This window comes from Polypterus senegalus, chromosome 9, assembly GCF_016835505.1.
Source record: "Polypterus senegalus isolate Bchr_013 chromosome 9, ASM1683550v1, whole genome shotgun sequence".
In the NCBI taxonomy this organism is placed as follows: domain Eukaryota; kingdom Metazoa; phylum Chordata; class Cladistia; order Polypteriformes; family Polypteridae; genus Polypterus; species Polypterus senegalus.
In genome coordinates, this window is record NC_053162.1 from 44,736,813 (window position 1) to 44,754,329 (window position 17,517).

Genomic DNA, 17,517 nt, shown 5'->3' on the forward strand with positions numbered 1-17,517 from the left:
CCATACCGGAGCCAGGGATCGGGAGGTCTCCAGTCTCGTGAAAATGTTGTGGAAGGCAGCTGCAGACAGCGTCTTGCCTGCTGCTTGGCCCATTTGGGATAAGCAGGTGAAACGCTAATAGACGATGCACCGGATTTGTTTGTTGTTTTAAGACTGCTTCCTAGAGAAGATTTTAACCTCTGGTTTTTAAAGGATTGTTTTTTGTCTAGTGTTTTAACCTCCACATTCTTTTTATGGATTATTTATTTAATGAACATTGAAACTGCACTATTTATGGAACACTGTTTTTGTTGACTGTTTTTTAAATAAAAGCACTTTTGCACTTTCTACCTTCCCCTTGCTCAGTAATTTGCCTCCATTGACTAGCTCACTCGGTTACATTATCGACGGTGTTGGGTTCAAGTGCTTCAAACATCAAAGGGAGCGTGGAGCCAGAACCCACATCGTCACAGGGGGCAATTACTTTTTCACACAGGACTTTTTTTCTCCCTAAATAATAAAAACCATCATTTAAAAACTGCATTTTGTGTTTACTTGTGTTATATTTGACTAATAGTTAAATGTGTTTGATGATCAGAAACATTTTGTGTGACAAACATGCAAAAGAATAAGAAATCAGGAAGGGGGCAAATAGTTTTTCACACCACTGTATAATGAAGTATCAGGGTAAACAAAATGGCAAACATGGAGAAGGTGGTGATGCCATCTTTACGATGTGTCTACTGCAGTTCATCTACGTGTCATTCATCCCTTTTTGCATGGGTTTAAGTAAAGGTAAGAAAATATTTTAATTACAGTTTTGATTAGTTCATTCGCTGAAGGGAAAGAGAGAAAATAATTTTAGACTGCATTGTTTCTTTCTCTGCATTTTCATTTCCTTTGTAAAAGATGGTCCTTCCAGGCTTTTAGTATTTAGAACACCTACGTGAGAAACTTAAAATGTTCCAAAAGTGTACTTATCAGCACTAAAAAAACTACACTGTGATTTGACTGATTGCTTGCTAGTCCCATTAAAAAAGAAATAGTCCTGTCACCTAAAACTGTACAAACTGAGGTTATGTGCATCAGGCAATCATTAAAATATGCAGAAGGTGTAAATTCCCGATCATGGCATAAGCTGACTGACGAAAGTCTTATGGGTTACAAGAGATAGATATATACATTTCATCCAAATGATTTGGTATCAAGTTCTACTTGCTGTATGAAGCAAGCTCTTGGCACATCTGGAACATGATACATTACACTGGTAGAGAAACCAAGAAGGACAGCAAGTACAGTCAGTGTGGAACTGCTGCATCATCTGTGCTGTTACTATCAAACCCTTTGCTTGACCAAGGTTACTGTATAATGATGGGCAGTTTCTATACCTGACCTGAACTGCTTGAGTTTTTACTTCAAAGGAAAACTGATGCACATGGCGTTGTACATACAAACCACTCTGATATGCCTGGTGACTCTGATTGTGTGAATGCATCAGGCTATAACATGGTGTAAGTAGCTGTGTGGCAAAAAGGGAAATGATTGATTAAAGTAGGACAAGAAAAACATCTGCCTCCTAAGCACTGCTCACAACACAACAACTGTTCATGTCAGGGCAAATGTGGAAGTCACGATGCCTTTCACTATGGGAGGCTACAATAACACAATAGGTGGTGCTGATCATGCACATCAGGCACATATAATGTACTCTGTCATGCTCAAGCAACAGAGAAAATATTGCAAAAAACTTTTTTGACATCTGCTGCAACAGTGCCTATGTGCATTGGTGACTGTTCCAACAAATATCATGCGAAGCACGCGTACTAAATTTGCACTAGTACAGTAGTGAACACTAGACATATCTTTCCTACTGTATTTATGTTGATGATCTGGTATTTACATGCCTCTGTTACACACTTTTGACTTGGTTTTCTGGGTGTAACCATGATGCTAAGAAGGTTATAAGCATTGTTAAATTTTTTAAATTATCCTTTTAAACAGAGAAATATTCTGTGTGACAGTGACTTCAATTGTTCCTAAATTTGCTGTTTCAAATTTACCTCAAGAGAGCTTATTTGAATTTGTATATTTAGTATTTTCTAAACTTTAATAGTTTTGCCGCTGCTCCTGACAGCAAAATAGATCCCCAATTAAAGTTAATGAAGACCACTAGTCATACATGCAGGCACAAACACACTGCCACATTAGTGGCAAGGCTGGCTTTATCATTTTGATGAACTAAACAGTTGCATAGGGAGGCAAAATCTGGAGGGCAGCATTTTTTGAAACAATACCAACCCACACTTATGAACTCTCTGACTCAATAAAACTGTCTGACTCCCATTACCCTGTCATAGTGTTTTCACATACTACTGATGTCTTAGAACTTCCATGAGCCCTATGCAGGTGGTCTTCCAAATCCCAGGATGCACTCTACTCAGCTTCACAAAGGCTCTCTTTACACTGAACATCTTTGTTTGTTTATTTTATTCAGTTCTCAGTTCTACTTTTATTTTAGTATTAGTATTTAGTATTAGTATTTTAGTATTGTTTCCCTTCTGGCCAGTTTGTTCTTTATTTTATTTTCAGTCATTATTTTAATATTTTGTTGATACAGATTTTTCTTTGCTCTTTACTGTTCTCTTTGCTTAATATTTATATATTGTGTGAATGGGAGGATAAATGAAGTGTCTGGGAAAAACCAAGAGAGATACAGGGAGAGCATGCAGACTCCACATAAACAAAGTCTATTTATGGGATACAAACCCACAACACTTGGTCAGTGAGTTAGAAATATGAATCATTCCACCATTCTGTTTATCAGTTTGAGCTCTTCAACATTACCAAAAGTAATAGTAGAGGCAGACCTGCAGGAAGGACCAACTTGTCAGTTTGGGGCTTGCACATTTTATCTGATCTTTACATTTCTTTTCAGGCACTGTCAGCTTACCTAGAGTATACATAAAACTCAAACATAATGATAATTAGATCTTAACCAGCTCTCTCCAGGAACTTTTTCATATGACTAGGGAGGTCTCCAGCCTGTGCACCAGGAAATACATCACACAAGAGACCCTACTGGTTGTACAGACATATATGTCAACTAATGAAAATGTTCCTTAATATAATGTTGTGCTTCATTCAGTTGACTAATGGTACATATTTCTCTGGAATTGAATCTATGGGCAGTGTTGACCTTTTATTAATATTTCTTCTCACATAACTCCTAGGATTAACATTACCCCCCTAAATGACATGATGTAAATTCCTCTGATTATCTATGCCAACACAGGTCAATTATCCTCTCTTAAGGTTCATCCACTTTTTTGTTACAGAAGGTGACATTTTCCTCAGATATAGTATTTCTTGATGAAGGATTTTTAATTCAAGCTTCAAGGAGGACTGCCATTCATTGGTATCATAAGTACACCATGTTTGTATAAACTGTTTTTCTTTTAGAATTTTGTATTTGAATATGTATACATATGAATGAGTGAGTTGCATACTCTTGCCAGTCTTAGGTGTCTGTACCTACTGTATTGTGGATTACATTTTCATACACCTCTGGTGTTCCCTTTATCAGCTTTTTGTTCCAGGAGATATCCCTTTGCATACTTCTGCGGTCATGTGATGTAGGGGTTGGGTAGAAAAAAGTACAGTCTCAGCTGGAGTCTTCAATCAAGAATCTGCTTTCTTGCTTTTAATAAAGCTCCCCAGGTTTAACTATTATTTTATTTTGTAGAATTTAATATTTCTGGACTTTTCACTTCATTATTTTTTTTAACTTGGATTTAAGAGTTTTGTCAACTGTTTTATTATCTGTTTCTCTTTCATTTTTTGTTGAACTTCTGCTTTCTTTTGGATTCTGTTCTTGAATATGCCTTTTGTTTGGGTCACCACTTCTATGTTTTTGCTACTTGCCTGTTTTGGATTTGCTTGTTTGATTTTGGACCTGTTTAAGTAAACCATTTTTGTTTATTCCTTAATGTGTACCTTTTGTAAGGTTTACTCATATCTGCTATATAAAACAGAATAGAGTGTAGCACATATTTTCTCAAGACCACTCTTTCCTGCTAGAGAACTTGTACCAGCAGGGCATGCTATTCAAAATCCTACGTTTGTGGCTGCAGAATTCCAGCACATCCCTGATATCTAGTTTAACGCAAATGTTTTTTTTTTGTCTGCCATCATTTAAACTTGAAATCCTGTGATCTTTCTTTCCCAAAAACTTGAATGTGCTGCAGTATGAAATTCTGCCTATTCAGTCACTTATTTTCTAAACCAATTTATTCCAGGTCAGGGTGGAACTGCTCAAAACTAAACTAATATGAACAAATCTAAACCGGTTTTCACAGACATTGGCAACTACAGCTCTGGCTACCCATCTGCCTCTTGAGTCTGGTGACAAATGAATGCCTTTAGAGAGACAAACAGGTAGAGAAAACTGACCTTGAAAAACAATTAGGTCAGCATCCACTGATGCTCTGCGCTGTCGTTATCAGACTCTTTAGCCTTTGGTTTCATTTTGTAGTAAGACACCTCCAGTTGTAAGCAAACCAAGAACTTCTGTAAATGAATGCCCAATTTCAGTCTAACAATATATTGCAGTATTGATTTGTCATCATAAAAGAGAACAATCAAACAAACCTTTAAAACACAGACATATTTTTTAAAGTTATCAAAGAGAACAGAATATTGTTTTTATAGTCATATTATGAAATAAATCCTGCATAAAACATTTCAAAACCATGTGCCAAAATAAATTAAAAAGCCATTTGAGTTGAGCCTCACATTACAGATTCACATGTTGAAGGTAAATCTGTTCAGAAATTAAATATCTACTACATCCTGGACCATGTAGAGCAGCCTTTTTTTTTGCTGTCCCTTATTATTGTGCAATGACAAAGTGCCATTCAGAACTGAACGAGGTTGTAGACACTCCACATCTTTTTTATGATTTTCAGGTCTCTCTGAGCTGGGGTTTGAGTTCTGTGTTGAAACCACAGTCAGCAGTGTTTACTTGGGAGTTCAACCCGGATACTGTACCTGGATAATATCTAATCAAGGTGGGTGGGTCGCAGTCAATGCTGGTATTCCGTGCTCATCAGTCCTTCAACAAACTTCAGGTGGATTAGGAGACATATTCTGTATGGCATGGAGTGAAACTAATCACACCTTCTACTTTAAACATGGAGATTTTTCTCTGCAACATCCTTGCTCTCCATTAAACAATGAGTGCTGTGCAGATTACACCATTGTGAATGGAACAACTGGCCAGCTGATGACCGTGTCTGTAGTGAACGGGACTGGCATCTCCAGTAGGCAGTATCAGTCATTCAACATAAGTGGGACTAATCAGAACTGCAGTAAGTTATTAAATATCACATGTTACATATGTATTTCTGTTCACTTACATTTCTCATCTTTTAAAATTATTATTATTTTTCATTTTCAGACGCTCCAGTGAATACAACCAACAGCTGTACATCTATAGGTCTGTGTTGGCCTATTCTTTTAATTTCTGTAATGAAGTCAAAATGTATTTAACTATTAGCGTTTCACACATTTATTGAGGGTTGAGGGTATTAATGTGAGGCTTTGAAATGGAAAGGATGGCTCTTTTGTGGTTTACTTGAAAGTATCACATCAAAAAGTAAAGACTTTTTGATAATACCTGAACAGAGCATATCTCAAAACTGAAACAGTGAGTGGATATGTTGAAATGATGAGAACTTTAAAATTCTTGGACATATCATTGCCAAAGCATATAAATGAAATAAAGACCAGATGTACTCAAAGAATAATTATAATTAATCCTTTAAAAGGTGAAACAAGGTAACATCATGAGTAAATTAGGTCCTATTACATGCAAATAAGCAGTCATGTCCTTCTAGCCTTCTCTCCAATCAAAGTCCATTTTTCCTTGTTCGTGTTTCCATGACCTCAAAAATAATTCAGGAAGTGATAAAGGAATTGGTAAAAAGGCTGCTTTTTGAGTGTAAATGGTTCTGAAGCCAGCTTGCCTCACTTGTAAACAGAGCAAACAGAGAGAAAGAGACAGACATGCACACAATCAACAAAGATATGATGTGGGTTAGTGCTTTAAACTGGGTGAGCCACCATATAGAAACATGGATTTTCTTTAAGAAAACCCACAAGGCTACAAGATTTGTTCTTTCGTTTAAAACTTTCTTTTCACTCTTGGCATATCTAAGGGAGTGTAGGTTGCTGTCTTGAAGAATAATAAGTTTGATTCACAAACCAGGTACCTGCAGTGTGAATGAAAAAAATGAGCTCATAAAATGCTTGAATGAGTAGATTTTCACTGCTTTTGATCATATTTCCCATTTGTGTTACATAAATAAAACCTTCATCTTTGACATAGCAATTCTGTCAGATGCATAATATGTAGTTTTTTTATTTACTTATGTTTTATCAACCTATTTATTTTTTGTAGAGATGCTAAACTGCCTGGAAATTTGGGCTGTCTTCTCACAGACACAAAGCAGTTCTTCAATGTACCTTGAAGCTCCCATCAACTACCTAATAAATTGTTCATGTTCTACATCTCAATTAATAACATTCAGGTATGAAAAGAGACACACTATTGTGTTGCGTGTAAAAGTTCCTGCCTGATTTTTCTCAACAGCTTTGCTTCCAAATCCAATTTTAAAGGTCTCCTGGATATACTGTAACTTTCTAGATATTTCTAATCATGTGCTCACAAGATCCAATTGTGCTTGTTCACTTTGGTTTGTATATATAAATGGTTTAGTATTATATACTGCTCAAAAAAATTAAGGGAACACTTAAATCACACATCAGATATCAATGAACAAAATATTCAAGTGGAAAATCTTTACTGAATAATACTTTGTAATTTGTTAAGAACAAAATGATGTAACTGTTAATGGATACCAAAATCACCAATCCATTGAGGGTTGGATTAAACATCACTCCAAAAATCAAAGTCAAAAATTGAAATCACAGGCTAACCCAATTGGTGTGAATTTCATCATGGCAACTAATAATGTCACTAAGTATTGTGTATTGCCTCCACATGCCTGTAAGCACTCCCAAAAACATATGGACATGCTCCTGATGAGATGGTATATGGTGTCCTGGGATCTTCTCCCAGACCTGGATCTGGGCATCTGTAAGCTCCTGAACAGTCTATGGTGCTACTTGGCTGTATTGGATGCAATGATATATAACGTCTCAGAGGTTCTCAATTGAATTCAGTCTGGGAAATGTGCAGGCCGTTAAATGCCATCAATGCCTTCATCATCCAGGAACTGCCTATACACTCTGGCCACATGAGACCAGGCATTGTCCTGCACCAGAAGGAATCCAGTGCCCACTGCACCAGCATAAGGTCTGACAATGGTTCTGAGGATTTCATACTGATATCTAACAGTAGTCAAGGTACTGTTGCCTAGCATGTGGAGAACTGTGCAGCCCTCCAAGAATATGCCTCCCCAGACCATCACTGACCCACCACCAAACCAGTCATGCAGGATGATGTTGCAGACTTCCTAACATTCACCACGGGGTCTCCAGGCTCTTTCACATCTATCACATGTGCTCAGTGTGAACCTGCTCTCATCTGTGAAGAAAACAGGACACCAATGGCTGAGCTGCCAATTGTGGTATTCTCTGGCGAATGCCAATCGAGCTGCACAGTAATGTGCTGTGAGCACAGCTCCCACAGGAGGACATTAGGCCCTCTTATCACCCTCATAAAGTATGTTTCTGACAGTTTGGTCAGAAACATGCACACCAGTAGCCAGCTGGAGGTCATGTTGTAGGGCTCTGGCCGTACTCCTCCTGTTTCTCCTCACACCAAGGAGCACATACCAGACCTGCTGATGGGCTGATGTCCTTCTATGGCCATGTCCAGCTCTCCTCATGTAACAGCCCATCTCCTGGTATCTCCTCCATCCTCTTGAGACTGTGCTGGAAGACACAGCAAAGTTTCTTGTGATGGCATGTATGGATGTGCCATCCTGGAGGAGCTGGACTACATGTGCAACCTGAGTCATCTGCAGGTACCACCTCATGCTACTAGTAGTAGGAAGGATAAAATCAAAATTCAAAATTAGAGAAGAATCAGTCAAGAAGTATAAGGAAAGAGCAATTGTCTGTGGCCACCACCTGTAAAACCATTCTCTATTTTCATGTTGTCTTGCTGTTGCCTCTCCAGTGCACCTGTTGTTGCTTTCGTTTGCACCAAAGCAAGACTGTGATGATTAAGTGTTCCCTTCATTTTTTGAGCAGTGTATATAAAACTGCTAAAGTAACTAGAGAGATTTTCTTGTTATTTGCTACACCATCTTATTATTGCAGTGTATGGATAATGTGCGGCTGAGTTTAGAAAAATCAAGGTAAATACAGAAATAAAAAGATTCCTCTGTAATTAAAGTTATGAAATGAACTTCTGAATTCCACAGAAAATTAAAATCCATCCAGCACTTTTTTCAGAGAGAATAAAGGAAGCTAGGTTAGCTTTATAATAATATGTCAAGTTCAGTTAGTAATAAGAATTGCTTCAAGTTAAGAAAATTTTAGCAGCATCTGTAGCCTTCTGAGTCTGAGATTTTGAGTTTAACCATTGTAGCTGCATTTTTCCAAAATTGTCAAAGTTCAGCAGCTCTAACTTAAAAATGGGATTCAGCAAAAGCCTGACGAGCCAAAATGATTCCAAAGACAAAATATCTTTGTTTTTAAAAGTTTTAATTAAAATCAATGGTAAAACAGTTCACACAATAAAGAAAATTAAAATAGCAAATAAAGGGGAAAATTCTTGTTAAGAAAAGTTCTGTTCAAAGCTTAAATCTTGTTGCATTTCAAATTGTTACTAATCACTTAACGTTTCTGAACCACTTTGTAAACGACGACGGTCAGAAAACTGTATGCCTATCCCATTTCTGAGTTGAAAATGGGTCTTTCAAGTCCCCGTTTACAGGGATCTGTTCTAAACACAACTGACTCAATTATCATACTATTTCTCAGTTATAGCAAGAAGGTTCTATCTCTTACTAACTTATAGGGGGAAAGACTATACCATTGTCTATGACTATGGAAGAAATTTATATTCTATTCAAATTAAGAAAACATTAATATGAGTTTAACTCAAATAACTTTCTAAGATTGGCTCTTACAACCATCATGGAAATTTTTGCATTCCCTAACAAAAAAAAAAAAAAACTGTGGAAACAACAAAAGTTGGAAGATCAGAACCAAAACACATCTTGTGCAACTAAAGCTTCTAAATCCAAAATGGAGCACTTCAGAATTTGTCTCCTGGTGATACTTCAGTGACAGCAAAATACTGGATTAACAGTAGTAACATTTTCCATTAATTTATTTTCAGAAAACATTTAGACTGATGCAGAATTGAAGTTTATTGCAGACAAATAAGACAACAGTCAGAAGAATTTCTGGATTCGACACCAGATGATGAAAGTCTCTAACACTTACTTATACCGTGCTGACTTAGGGTGACCAGTAGACCTAAACTGTGGATTTATGTTACAAACTTAAAGTGCTTAAAGAAACTATACTGATCTATAGCAACTCTGATACAGCACTTCAGTATAAGTCAATGCCCAGTATGTTATTAACACTAGAATTACCAAATCCTACAAAAAAACTTTTAAATCCGGCCCACCTTAAATCCCTTCGCACCTCTCCGTCAATGTCTTTTGTCTTGTAAATGTGACGAGGCAAGCAGCCTACGATGCCACCCCCCTTACCGCATCAGAACAGGCACAAAGTTCTCCCAGTTCCAGCCTTGATTATCTGGGAGTGAAGTGCTGTAGATTTCGAATGGAAATAATAGATTGTTATTTGGAACACATGCATTTCATGCGTGTTCCGTTTCTAAAATAATCTATGTAAACACACTGTTAAAACAGAAACATTTTTCATATTTTAGTAATAAATGGCAAATTGTAGACATAAAGTATATAATGTGTAAAGCCAGAAGTTCAAATATCAAATAAACACATTCACAAAAGGTTAGAAGATGTTGCAACAGTTTCCGTGGTGCAGCAGTAAGAATTGCTAATTATAATCAATTATCAAGAAACACCACCATGTACCAAAATGTGGAGACTGGGCAAGATTGAAAAAAAAAATGCGGTCACCGATTAAAACCGCAAGATGGTATACAAATGAATATGGATAATATGAATAATGTTGCATCAGTGCCACAATGTTTTCCGAAATATACTATACAGATGATAAAATGAATAATTCCAAATATCATATATACCTATGTCTCTGTTTTTTGTCAGTGTGGCTTTGACATCATGGAGCATAAGGCGCATACTAATTCACGTGAGCAGGAACACTAAATAAAACTGAATAAAAAAGTGACAATGAGATATGAAGAAGGCAGATTCACCAGCTTTTGTGTGTCAGCTTATATCCATCCAGATCAGAGAATTTCCAGTACCATTGTCTCAAAACACCACTCACATCTACAATTATTCCCAGTTTCAGATAAAAAGTAACCACATCAGGTCTCTTTGGGGGCGGGGGGGAGGATTGAGGTAGTATGTATCGTAATTGTGACTGAGAGAATAAAATTGAAAAAAAAAAACCTTTTACAAGTACTGTAAATTTACAGAGGCTGTTACAGATGCAAATCAAATGTATGTTTTAATTGTATAATATTAACAATAAGAGCAACTCACTACTCAAAACGGTAAATATATGAGACAGTCAGGATCGAACCAGGGGCGCCACTGAAACTGTTGCATCATCCTTGAACCTTCTGTGAAAGTGTTTATTTAATCTTTGGACTTCAGTCTTTACACATTATATGGTTTATGTCCACATTTCACCATTTATTACTAAAGTATGAAAAACGTTTCTGGTTCAACGATGTGTTTACACAGATTATTGTAGAAATGGAACATGCATGAAATGCATGTGTTCCAAATAACAATCTATTACTTCCATTCTAAAGCTCCAACACTTCACTCCCAGATAATCAAGGCTGGAACTGGGAGAACTTTGCCCGTTCTGTGGCGGTGGGGGGATGGCATAGTTGGATGCTTGCTGCTTGTCTTAATCGGCACATTTACATGGCAAAAGACGCTGACAGAGAGGTGCGAAGGGATTTAATGTGGGCCAGATTTACGAGTTTGTTCGTAGACTTTGGTAATTCTAGTGTTAAGAGACTGAGTCCCTTGTACTTAAAAGGGAAAAAAAAATCATTAAAAATAGTTTAAACAGCTCTGACCCCTTGATGAACAGCAAGAATGTCCCAAAGTGACAATGGTTCCTACCTGAATATCCAGGCTTGTTTTTCAATTTCAGTTTCTCCAGCAAGATGTTTTCCTTATTCATATTGAGAGAGTTCCTTTCTCTTTTATAAACATTTGATTGACACCGTTCTAATGTATTTTAACATGCATTATAATGCAATGTTAACAATTATTGACTTTTTAACTGTCAGTGGGTAACCCAGTTATCTGTTTCTAAATACCTCAGATTCCTACAAGAGATGGAAGACCATCTATTTCAGTGGCAATTCACTGGACAAGAGGCCACAATTCAAATGCTAAATATGATTGCTTCAGTTATAAAAATTTCAGTCAATAACTTCACTGGGCTTTCATTTGGAACAGATTTACAGAGTGTGAGTATTTCCCTGAAATGATGTTCATGCGTGGATTTGTAGCCATATATTTGAATGATGAGTTGTCAGGGTGGCTAACTGAACTAGTAGGTTTCAGCATACTGGTCTACTAGTATGGGGGTTTAATAAAGATTATCATTGATTTACTTTCTGTAACACAGCTTTTCTGCTTTAATAGGCAAATTTCAATATGTGCAAGACATTATAATGAACAAAGACTAATTAGTATGTCTCATTTCAGGCATTTTACAACAACACAAATATTGGAAATTTAACAACAGTAGTAACACTTCCTCCAGACATCTTCAAAAACTTCAAGGAAGCAAATGATTTAAAAATTTTATTTGCAGCAATCTGGAACGCAAGTTTGTTTCAGGTAAAATATTATGAAGTATTTCCCAGGATGTGGTTGAAGGGAAGGGAGGCTGTGGCGGCATTTTGTAACTCAGTACTACAACTTTGCGATGAGTAGTATTCAGTAGTAACACTTTAATGTGCACCTTACTTAATTCAAAATGTAATTGATTACAGTCTCATGATGAAAGGGGATCGAGAATGTTAGGATTCCAATTCCTTTTAAAAGACAATATCCAACAGTTCTGTATATAAAAAAGGCTGAAGGGAAAGGCTGAATGAATGCTTAAGGACACCGTAAACCCGGACTGTATTTATAATGCTGTCAGTGTACAAAGACAAAAATCACCAGTGTTAAATTATCACTTAAGGAGATCATTTAACAGTGATGATTTTTCTGTGTGAACTGTTTAAAACAATCTGTGCACATGGAAATTTACAGTATCTCATAGGACCAAATCCATCTGTTCATGGAATTGGCACAACCAGTTCAGAGTCACACAGAGCTGCAACCGATCTTGGCATCATCAAGTGCAAGGGAAGTAATGAATTCTGGACAGGCTGCGCCCTGGGCTGTCTTAACAGCATTATAGGCCCCCGGATAAAGCAGTGCACTGGGGCCCCTACCTACACAACCACTCAGCAAGTCACAACATACATAAATTAGCATGTGGCCCCTATGCTCGTGGGGCCCCCAGGCAACTGCCCAGTGTGCCCATGCGTTAACATATCCCTGACTGTCCCAGCACTTTGTAGGACACATTTACTTACATACACATCTTCACTAAAGTCATACTACCTTAAAAGGAACAATCATCTGAAAACACCCACATTTTTGGGATATGAATGAAAGCCAAAGTATCTAGATATAAAACTGTGCCAATAATTAGCAAACCCTGAAAAACAACCAGAAAAAGATTTGAAATGACTCGGCTATGAGACACCACCACTATAAATGCTGCACCACTCTTCGATTATAAGACCAAATCAAAGACATTGTAAGACCAAATCAATTTTGACAACAAAATAATGCAAAATTGCAGAGGATTCTCTTTATTTTGGCACTAAAACATCTTAAAGTTGTCAGATGATTTAGGTTCATTATTACCTTCACTTCTCAGTTGTTCTGGAGGCTCCTGCAAACACAACAGAAAGCAATCCATGCTTTTTAAAAGATGTTAGGCATCAAGCTTCTTAAAATGTGTTTAACACAGTTGCCTGTAATTGGCTTTATGATATAAGTCCCGATTTGCCAATGCACTCACAGTTTGGAAAAGTTTTTCTTATTGGTTGCAATACTCATTTAAAGTTTAGAGTAGCTTGTAATTGGAAAAGCTCATCTTCTGACAGATCAGGATAAGTCAGCCTTTCTTCTACAATCTGCCTGCCAGGGAAAATCAACCTCAGATAATGTTAATGTCTGTTTATTCTTCTAACGATTTTCATAATTATAATTATAATTTTTAAATTTTCTTTAAAACATAATACCTTGTGTTTGCCATTTGCAAGCTCGCTAGATCATTTGGTTAAGTGGTGACATTTTGCTCTTTTAGGATAAGAACATGTTCCCCTTGGTGAATAATCTGGTGATCTGGGTTGTGGTGGAGAATATCACCATCTCTAATCTCAGCAATCCTGTGCTCATCAAGATCTTCATCCCAACCTCCTTAGTGAGTAGATTATGTGGTCTAATGGATCTTTTCCACTAGCTCTGTAATTTTCTATTTTATAACAATCCCCTCTGCTTCCCTTCACAGTTTCCCTAAGGCACCTGAGTAACTAATTCAGATTTTTAAACAAAATAGTGTCCAGTAAGGCATGAACTCTGCTTGAGAGAATCAATAGTGATGTGAATATTTGTAGTGTACACAGCAGTGTGGGCATCACATTTTTATCTCTGAAATAATGCAAATATATGTCTTTCTCTTTTAGATGAATACCAAAAAGATATTGGAGTGTGTTTATTGGCTGCCAGGGCTAAATGGTAAACCAGAATTCTTGTTTCTTGGGTTTCTGCTTTGAATATTCAATTTTTTTTTTTGTGTTTACAAGTTGCTATTGGTGCTTAAACCAGATTAAGGAGACAAATTGGAGCAATATTCCCTGCAGCTTCAGGGAGAAATATCTGATCATCCATGAATATCTTACTGGAGTTTGATGTCATAAGGAAATATTAAAATTTGTATATGGCGAAGAGACTACTTGCCTTAGCCAGCAGCTAAAATATCCGTGTAATGCATTTGGACATTTTGTAAAGTCAGCAGGATTACCATTCATTAGCATAGCTCACTAGTTTTTTCCAAATGAAGTACCATTTCCTGGTTTCTATCTTGAATCTACTGCCTCTTAATTTCTGCTTGAGAATATAAGGTTTAATGAAAAAAAGCTTGTGTCCATTGCATGTAACCTATAAAACTAAATTTATCAAGGAGTATAATGTCACATATTTGTATCTTTGGAGATACAGTTTTGAATCAACTTGTGTTAAACTTTACATTACTGGCACCCTCAAAAGCAAAGAGCTTGAGACCATGTTCTTAGAGTTCTTTTCTCTCTTGTGTGCATCATGTTTCTCTTTCCTTAACTTTTTCTTCCATTTAGTTTTAGCTCTCCATGTTACTTTTTGCCAAGAAAAATCAAGGTGAGAAGGTGTGATGTGAGTTTCTTTAAAGCTGTAAAATGAGTAAACCTATGTTTGTTAAAAACCTTTGTGACTTGACTCCTGGATCTCGCAGGTCAGTCAACATGAAGCATGTTTTGATTTTTTCAAATGTATGTTTGTAGTTTGCTCTTCATTGACTTACTCCAGGTGCAAATTTATCACTGTACAATATATTTCCTAATAATCCCTAGAGATTCCTAAAGATACAGCCAGCCATTAATTTCCTGGTTCTTAGCCTTTCTGGCTGGCTGGGTTCTTCAAACCAAAGCTTCTGTAGAAATCTGAGTGAATTTGAGACAACTAACAAAAACACTTATTCAAGGTATTTCCTGTATATGAAAATTAAAGGCCAGACGTTGCATGAGAGACATGATTGAAATCAACATAATGAACTTGAGCGATGTGATCACACTGCCCACAATTTTTTTCTTTCCTTTCAACAACATGACAGGCCATACCAGTAGTTGTACCATTACTCCTTATCAGCAGCTACATTTTAACACTCTTCTTTAAGGGGATGGAATGAAGTAAATTATTGATTTTGACTGAGCATGGCAGAATGAAGAATAGGGGCAAGTGTTTGATGACTTACTTATTTTTGTTATGTATTAAGAGTGCGCCTCTGTGAGCTTCTGGCCACTTTTGGGATACTTTAAGTTTGTGATGGGGCAAGTGCTCAATAGCTCTCTAACTTTTAATATTTATGTTTTCATACGTAGATGCAGGCAACTGGAGTACTTTGGGCTGTACCACCTTAGTTGAGGACAATGTTGTTACCTGCGGTTGTCATCATCTCTCCAATTTTGCTGTTCTGATGGTATTTGCATTGATTTCATTATTTTAAATGTTTTAATCACAAAGTGCATGTCCCAATCAATAATAATAATAATAATACATTCTATTTATATAACACCTGTCCCATGCTGAAAGAGCCAAATTCTAAAGAATTCTGTGTATATACAGTAATACAACTTATATATGGTCATTTTTCTTTATATATAAAGTTTCAAATTAATAATGATCTGAAGAGCTCAGTGCATAGTTGTCCACTTCTGATCTCTTAGGGCTACAGGGGATGCATGCTTTCAACCATTTTAATTTGATATCAGTTCTTGTTGCTAATTAAAATTCTCACTGAATCAGAGATCTCTCTATTCATAAGACATAGTGAGAGTTAGACTTTCATTTTGCTTTACTTCACTTTTTGTCGAGAGTGTTACTTTTTCATTTTTTTTGTACTAACATGTATCTATCAATGAGAAGCAAATAACAAGGTACAAAACAGCTGAAAGGAAACCTTCATATGAGTTTCCACTAAATAAATATTACAAAGGAAACACAGATGAGTGATTAAGAGATGGTAATCCTCTTCCACTAAATACCAGCATAATATTAAGAACATAAACAGAATATTAAGAGAAACAGGATTGGTTGCTCTGGTGTTTGATCAATCAGAGTGGCAGCGTTATACCCTTGACATTTTTTTGTCTGAATCTAACTGGAGTATGCTGGTTTATAAAATATAAATGTTACTGCATCCACCCAATTCCAGTTCCTTCACTGTTGATGTTGATGGACAATCGGTAACACAGCATAATGCCCTTGCTTTAGGCACTGTCATATCCCAGTGTCCCTACCTTAGGCTCTAGAGAGAACTCAGGTGCATGAAATATCAGGCCTGAGAGTCAGTGGGACAATACTGGAGACAGACACAGTTTTTATAATAAGTAAATGGTGTATTTATTGAAAAATAGTTCTGTATAGAAAATATTTTTAAAAAATGCACACAAACATTGCAATAATTAATTAAGATGAAAAATAAACAAAAAAAAAAAAAAAAAAATACATTCACCACTTGGCACACACTTTAAAAAAAGCTTTTTTTTAAAAATCAATCCCTTTCTAACAAAAGTGGGCTTGCCTTGGCATACTGGGATAATGGTCTATTCCCCTGCGTGTAAATCACCCTGCAGGTGCCTCTTCGTGTACTAATCTTCTCCTGGTCTGAACTAAACTAACTCCGTGGCTTTAATTCCAGGTCAACCATCACCTGACCAGGGTCTAACACCCCCCTCTCTCCCTGGTCACACGCCTAGCCTAAATTATATCTCTGCTCATTGCGCTGCCCATGCTCCTACATTGCGGACACTCCACAGCACCCTGTATCATGTTTGTTTTGTATACCCACGACTGGCATCCATCATACGTCATTACTTATTTTGTACCACTGTAACTACCAAACATGACAGTTGCACCAGAAGTACAAAAGGACAACACACAACAGGTAGCAGGTATGAATCTCCTCCCGAAGGCCCTTCAAGTAGAAACACCCTCCAACTCATTCATTCCTAGCCCAACAACACATGATCTCTCCACCTGTGCACCCGGAGAACAAATCGGTAAGCAAACAAATGCCTTTGTTTCTTTTATTATAATGACAATGCCTGCAAATAATTTAATACATTAAAGGTTTTGAAGCAACTAACATTCCATATAATCAAGTCAAACTTAACAAACCAAAATTCAACTCCCATCCAAAAGAGAGGACAGCCAACAACCAGACCAAATCTTTAAAATCAGCAAAGAAGGAAGAGTATCCTTTCCCTGATATAGAAGCTTATTCTAAAATGTTATTGATTAGATCCTCTAAGTGAGAATTTGATTTTTTCCAAACTTCAAATAGTATAGGACATCAGTTACCCACTGATTTAAAAGAGGTGGGGTGGGATTCTTCCAACTAAGCAAGATAAGTCTACATGCTAGTAGTGAGGTAAAGGCAATTTTGCAAAAGCAGTTTGTTTGTCCTTCTCCACTTTAAGGCCATCTGGGAGTACACTAAATACAGCTTTTAATTGGTTAGGAGTGATTGTGA

At 36.8% G+C, this 17,517-nt stretch overlaps 1 protein-coding gene across 1 annotated transcript in view; it reads left to right on the forward strand.

The window, feature by feature from the left end:
- Positions 1–17,517, forward strand: part of LOC120535298 (adhesion G-protein coupled receptor G2-like) — a 99,515-nt gene that overhangs the window by 52,144 nt on the left and 29,854 nt on the right. Inside the window, exons 3-10 of the mRNA XM_039763047.1 lie at positions 4,944–5,345; positions 5,435–5,473; positions 6,437–6,566; positions 11,482–11,629; positions 11,871–12,005; positions 13,537–13,653; positions 13,916–13,967; positions 15,365–15,462. Coding sequence (XP_039618981.1) covers positions 4,944–5,345; positions 5,435–5,473; positions 6,437–6,566; positions 11,482–11,629; positions 11,871–12,005; positions 13,537–13,653; positions 13,916–13,967; positions 15,365–15,462 — 1,121 coding nt within the window. The remainder of the gene's footprint in view (positions 1–4,943; positions 5,346–5,434; positions 5,474–6,436; positions 6,567–11,481; positions 11,630–11,870; positions 12,006–13,536; positions 13,654–13,915; positions 13,968–15,364; positions 15,463–17,517) is intronic.